The 6,390-nt window shown below is 30.0% G+C and overlaps 1 protein-coding gene across 1 annotated transcript; it reads right to left on the reverse strand.

Annotated features, from left to right (window-relative positions):
- Positions 1–416: 416 nt before the first annotated feature.
- On the reverse strand, positions 417–4,303 carry LOC11429766 (probable protein phosphatase 2C 34). Its single transcript, XM_003626140.4, has 6 exons — positions 4,116–4,303; positions 2,848–3,136; positions 2,209–2,541; positions 1,481–1,601; positions 1,173–1,396; positions 417–718 (listed from the first exon to the last, which is right to left on the reverse strand). The coding sequence occupies exons 2-6, from the start codon at positions 3,088–3,090 to the stop codon at positions 506–508; spliced, it is 1,134 nt and encodes a 377-aa protein (XP_003626188.1). The 5' UTR covers positions 3,091–3,136; positions 4,116–4,303; the 3' UTR covers positions 417–505.
- Between the last annotated feature and the right edge of the window lie 2,087 nt (positions 4,304–6,390).

The raw sequence follows: 6,390 nt of genomic DNA on the forward strand, positions 1-6,390 counted from the left end.
CTCTTCCTTGCTCCTCCGGTTTTCCTCCAAGAGGCAAACTACTGGTATGTCCCATCACATACCAGTGGTTAGGCTCTTAGGAGATTAGAATTAGGCTCATAGGAGATTAGAAATAGATTTAGGATCTTATGTAATAAGCTTAAAAAACTTGAAAATTATTGTAATGTATTGTTCATATATTAATAAAATGAGTTGATTTTATGTTTGTGTCATTTTATTTCTGTTTTTTATTTTATTTGTATTTTATTTTACGAATTTTGAAGATTAAAATTGCAAAAGTTATGCTAAAACATTATTCCGGATTTTCAAATCCGGAAACATGTGCAAAATTCTAACAATGCAATCCGGAAAACGAAATCCGGACCAGGGGTAAAATTGGAGAAAAAAAAATAGGGCGCGCGAGGAAAGACATAGGGTGGAAAAAATAATAGTCTTCATCATTCTACCCTAACTGGACCAAAGGTTACATGAACCCAACATCATGAAGTTGGGCTTACATGATAGTCTATTTAACAGTATCAATTGGGCTATCTTGCTCAGAGGAAATGGGAGAGTGCAAAAAGAGACAAATAGCAGAAATATCATCAATGGCAATACCCCTTCTCTTGCGCTTCCATGCATGTACTGCACATTCTACCAAACGTTTAGCTGATTTTGCTTTGTCTGGTGTTGAAGATACAATGTCTACTGCTTCTTGATTGGAGATCACATCCCAAACCTGTATCACAAAACAAACCGTAAGTACTTAATGTAACTCCACATTTTAGCAATAAATTTAAAAGTTAATTATGTTTTTAGTTTGGCTCAACCAGTCGGATCAGGAACCGGTCAATTCGGCAGTTGGTTTGGTTCTAATTGTACTAGAACCAAACCAACGGCCGAGTTGTAGTATGACCGGTGATTATTTATTTATTTGTTTATTTATTTATTCTTTTACTTTTTTTAATGATATTTCTATGATTTATCTATTTATTTGTTATCTGGTTCAATCATAACTAATCCAATCATAATCTAAATGTCTCACTAATTTAGTTTTTACAACATTGTTTTTAACTAAAACAACATATTTCATTTCTATAAGAGATTGAATTTAACTACTAAGATTTGTTTTGTAGCAAGATTTTGCAATCAATTTCAATCATGGTAACTAGTTTATAGGACAAGATACTTACCCCATCAGTGGCAAGCACAATAAACTGGTCTTTACTACTTATATTCCTCTGAGTCACCTCAGGCACTGAAATAAGACCATAATCTTTAATACAATAATCTCCAAAAGCCCTTGACATGGCAAGTCCAGGAGACTCTACATCTGGTAACCACACCCTATGCGTTCCTGGTTCATCGTGTAAACAGAACACACGCCCTTGACACTGAATTATTCTCTCTTCCTCTTCTGCAATTATGCAATTATAATACAGTGAGAAGCCAATTTATATAATTATATATGAAAAAGACTGAAAGAAACAGAAGTACTAACGAGGTAAATTTGGCTTGAAATCAACTGTTAATTGCACTGCTACCAAACTTCCATCATCATCAGATGTTGTAGCTAATACTGCACGAGAGTCACCAACATTTGCTATGAAAACCGTTTCCCCCTGCAAACCATTATAGAATAAATTAACTATGATTAAGTTTCAAAGCAAGAACTTCACTACTAATATATTGGTTGGTCTATTACAATCACTGTCCTGTCGCGATTTTTCATATTATACAAAATTGTGATCAAACATGGATCTGGATTCCATGTCGTCAATTTGTTCATGTTACAAGTTTGGTAAATGTAGGTATTATTATATGAGTTGTATGAACAAGATCAACAATTGAGATTGTTAAAAACATAAATTTGTGAATGCATGGAACCTAATTTCATCAAATACGACAGATGTCATTGTTATCACGACACTTATTTTAAAGATATCAAAAACCCTAACATCGCAACTATATTGTTATTTAAAAGTCTGCTAACTAGTATATATATTAGTGATGGATAATCGATGATCAAAGCGAAACCACAAGAATTTGCACAATAGGTTCACAAATCTTTGTTTTAGTATGTGGTTTACTGCTAGACGCCATTGCTGTTCAATAGTTGAACACAATAAATTATAAATGGTAAGTAATATATATATATATATATATATATTTTAGGAATTTCTCCCTATATGTCGCACGGATTCTCAAAAGTTGTTTCTATGTATTTACCTGTCTAACAACTGAGAGGGCAGTTGTTCCACTGTAAAACGAGTCAAACTTTCGACAATGCTCAAGTTCTTGATCTATGGAAGCACAAGTCTTCAAGTAAGAGTGCTTCCATATATTGAATCTTTGTTGCTTGTTGTCTGCAGCTGTCTTAACATGATCAGTATCCTTTACATGATCATCAAGTGATGAAGATTGTGCAGCAAGCGTCTCTTGCCAATTGCATAGCAAAGACCTTGGCATTGACTCTCTTACTCTTTTGGCTACAAAGTGACCCCATGGCCCATGTCCATCAAATATACCGCAAAATATCATGTCCTCTTGGCATCCAAATTCCTATAATTTAATACAATAGATAGGACCACAATGATGCAGATGGTTAACCACCAGAATTGAATTTTATATCAAAGACAAATAAAATGGTTGATTATAAATAGGACCAAAAATGTAACAAGTACATGTTTGTATACATGTTGCGTTTGACAGAATCACTGTCATGATTTTGACAAAAGCTACACTTTGAAGGTTAAACAAACTCACGGTGTCACCTTGATTTCGTCAAAACTCCCGGAATTCGAAACAAGCTCTTAAAACAATAACAAAAAAAGCTTTTTGATTATAGTATTAAATTTTTGTGCATACCTCCCACACTATGCAACAATCTTGATTGGTTCCTTTCTGACCTCTTTTGGAGAAAATTGAGGCAAAGTTGTTTGAACCATCAACATTAACAGTGCCAGAGCTACACAAAATCAAGTCATTTTTCTTAGCTTCTTTTGCCATTGCTTCAACAGCTTCTCTCCTTTCACATCTCACAGAATTTCTTCCTTTCTTCAGTGAAAATGATCTTGCCAAACCATTGAACATAGAGGATAAATGCCCCATCAATTCCTTAATTTTGTGATATACTCTCCTCTTATATTGTCTTAATCTGTGCATATTGAAAATAGATTAAGGTTAGTACAAACTTATATAGAAGAAAAAAAGGAGCAGGTAAGAAATTCTTCAATAGCACATAGAAAGGAACTATATTAATAATTTTTATTCGTGTCTTTCTTATGAAATAATTATGACATGTTAAGCAAGTTGAGAATGCCGTGACTTAACATGAAGACAATTTCTGACTCACAAGACTCAGAATCTCAGAATTTAATAATTAGAAATCTTAAAATTAAATTGTGACCATGAAAAATTTAAAACTGAGGAGAATTTCAGGACTTCACTGTGTAGAGGAATGAATATTAAAATTGAATATACTATATGCAAATGGATCAAACTGAATATGGATATAGAAATCAGAAAAGGCTGGTGAAAAAAACAGTAGCCAAGCGTGGCCATTACTGAACTACTGTGTTATGCAATAAAGCACTAATTGTTTAAATCAACTTGAGAGAAAAAAATTAACAGTTTAAGCTTTCTTAATAGTATATATATTAAGTTCCATAAGAGGATTCCATTCCACCACACAAAATGAAACGGTGTATATGTTTCTGAATTGGAATATAAAATATTGATTTATTTCTGCTTTGTTTTCTCCTATGATTCAGTATCATCTAAAAGAGAAACTTATTGTTTATTGCATATAAGAGCCTGAGAAAATCAAAAATCATATAATTCAGATATGTTAAATATCATTTTTCTTATCCTTAAAAAAAAAAATGTGACATAATTGACTTCAATTCTACACAAACTAACATAATGATGAAAGAAGAAAAAACAGTTGAATTCCTCTTAAATTCATCGAAGTCAGAACAAAACATAAACATCTAAAGAACAAAAAAAGTAAAAAAGAAAACATGTTTGTGACAAACTCCAAATAAAAATAGGAAAAATACCATTATCTTATTTTTGATGTTTTTTCAAAATAAAAAAAATAAAATAAAGAATGGATAAGCAATTATGTAAGAGACCTTAGAGAAGGTGAATCTGAGAGAGTGGATGAACAGGAATGTATGTCGACAAGGTGAGCTGAGAATTCGAGAAAGAAAAGATGTAAAAGGATTATGAGAATCCATTTATGAAGACTTTATTTTTGTCTGGTTTCTACTATTTTCTTCCTATTTATCTATGGCCTACGGAGAAGGAAACAAAGACATAATTGTTTCTAATTTTTCTTTATTTGGATCTTATAATAATTACAAGCAAACAAATATATACCAGCTCACTTCAATATAATTTTGTATTTTATTGTATTAGCTTATATGACTAATAAAAAATAGAGTAGTGTTATTTCAAGATCTATGCTTGAGAATCAAATAGATAACCATGTTTTTACAAAGAAAAATATGTATTGGTACGAAAACCAAAGTAATAGAAAGAGAAAGTAAAAATATAATATAAATATGAGAGATAAAGTTGTCACAAAAGTTGTTTTAAAATGGTTGTATAAATATCATTTCTCTAAAAAAAATATAAATATCTTTCATAACGATCTCTATCAAATCTCTTTCAGCTACACCATCTTGTCGTAGTCAAGTTTCTAGGCTCAAAAAGGTTTACGTGGCCTTCTTTTGTTTTTACTAAAACAGGAAACTAACACTGTTAAAAATGTCGATCTCACCTTACAAGTTAAAAGTAAAATGTTGCCCTATTTTCTTAAATTTTGCCCAAAACATACAATGAATGTGCCTAGTTGAACTGTTAACCTCAATAGTCAATTGAATTGTTCCTATTTATATTGTGTTTGCTGCTTTTTTTTTAAGCTTATATTCACAATTCGTCTATTGACTTTTTACCGTGAAACCAAACATATATTTGACATTTGTTTTAAAACTACGGTAGGGTTGTCATTTTTTACAACCAAAGAACATTGTAAATGTTGTGCGATCACAAGTTTCAACACTCTTTTCATGTGTTTGATTTAGCGTTAAAGCTTGCATACAACAATGTTTATCTAATGATTCCACGGAAGTTAAAAAACTATACTCCATGAAAGTAAAAAATTTGTATTAATTTTGAGTTAAAGTGAAAAATTCGTCGTGAGTTAGACACTGTTGTAGTATCACAATTAATGAATAATCTTGTGCAAAATCAAGGCGCAAAATTATTTTGTCCATAATTTTTTGGGTCTTTTTAATTAAGTTTTATTATACTTGATTTATTTATTTATCAAAGTTATGAAAATGTTTTTTTTTTTTACTAAGTAGTTATGAAAATGTTATTCATAACAAAATTTAGTGTGTATGTTTTTTTTTTTTTTTAGCTTAATACGTATATTATATGTAGGGAATTTTTGAGCTAGCATGTGCTTTTTTCCCCACCTATAGGAAGTTAGGCAATTCGCGTTTTTTTTTTAGAATAAAACTCCAAACTTCTTTAAAAAAAAATAATAGAATTCCAAACTAACATTCTTCATTTAAATATGGCTCGAATATATGGCTACCGAATAATAGGAATCTTTTTTATTTTTTGATGCAAATTTGACCCATTTTTGTAACGTTGTATATTTATTATTGGCACTTGCTCAACCTACATATCCTAATGATTCGGACATTATTGTGTCTAATGAGTCAAAATCCTTTAAAAAACTCTTCAAAAAAATATCTTTTATGAAAAGATCAAACAGGAAAATGAAGCACATTTCCTCGCAATTATTATAGGTGTATAATTGCCACCAATCAAATAACAAATTAATAGGAGGGTGTTTCGTTTTATATAAAGAAAATATGATTATTCTTATAAAGTTATTATAATATCAATGATTAACATAACATTATAGGGAACTATCCCTAAAAAAAACATTATAGGAAACGAAATATGATGATTCTCCTATAGCTCCATATATATCATTTCAAAAAACTCCATGTATATAATATAAATTCTTCTTTTTTAATCTTTTTATAGATTTCCTTAAAAAAAATAGTTTTTAAGATAAATCATAAATAATACTCTCTCTGTTTTAAAATATAAGCAAAATTCAATTTTTAGGTTCGTTCATTTAATTATGTATGTGGTCCATATTATGAATCACATACATCATTAAATGAATGAATTTTGCTTATATTTTGAAACGGAGAAAGTATGTAATTATGTATAACTTACTTCTTTCAAAAAATTATACATGACTAATTTTTTATTTTTTTAAATGGCAAATTATATTATATATATATATATATATATATATATATATATATATATATATATATATATATGGGATTAAAACCCAAGTAGGCAAGTATTACACCA

This window comes from Medicago truncatula, chromosome 7, assembly GCF_003473485.1.
Source record: "Medicago truncatula cultivar Jemalong A17 chromosome 7, MtrunA17r5.0-ANR, whole genome shotgun sequence".
Classification (NCBI taxonomy): Eukaryota; Viridiplantae; Streptophyta; class Magnoliopsida; order Fabales; family Fabaceae; genus Medicago; species Medicago truncatula.

Excerpts from the sequence above, each read along its gene's own strand:
- LOC11429766 (XM_003626140.4), bottom strand. The coding sequence starts at position 3,090 with ATGGGGCATTTATCCTCTATGTTCAATGGTTTGGCAAGATCATTTTCA. Across the intron at positions 1,602-2,208 it reads CCCTCTCAGTTGTTAGACAG|GGGGAAACGGTTTTCATAGC; the intron begins GTAAATACATAG and ends AATGGTTTGCAG. Across the intron at positions 719-1,172 it reads TTGTGCTTGCCACTGATGGG|GTTTGGGATGTGATCTCCAA; the intron begins GTAAGTATCTTG and ends TTTGTGATACAG.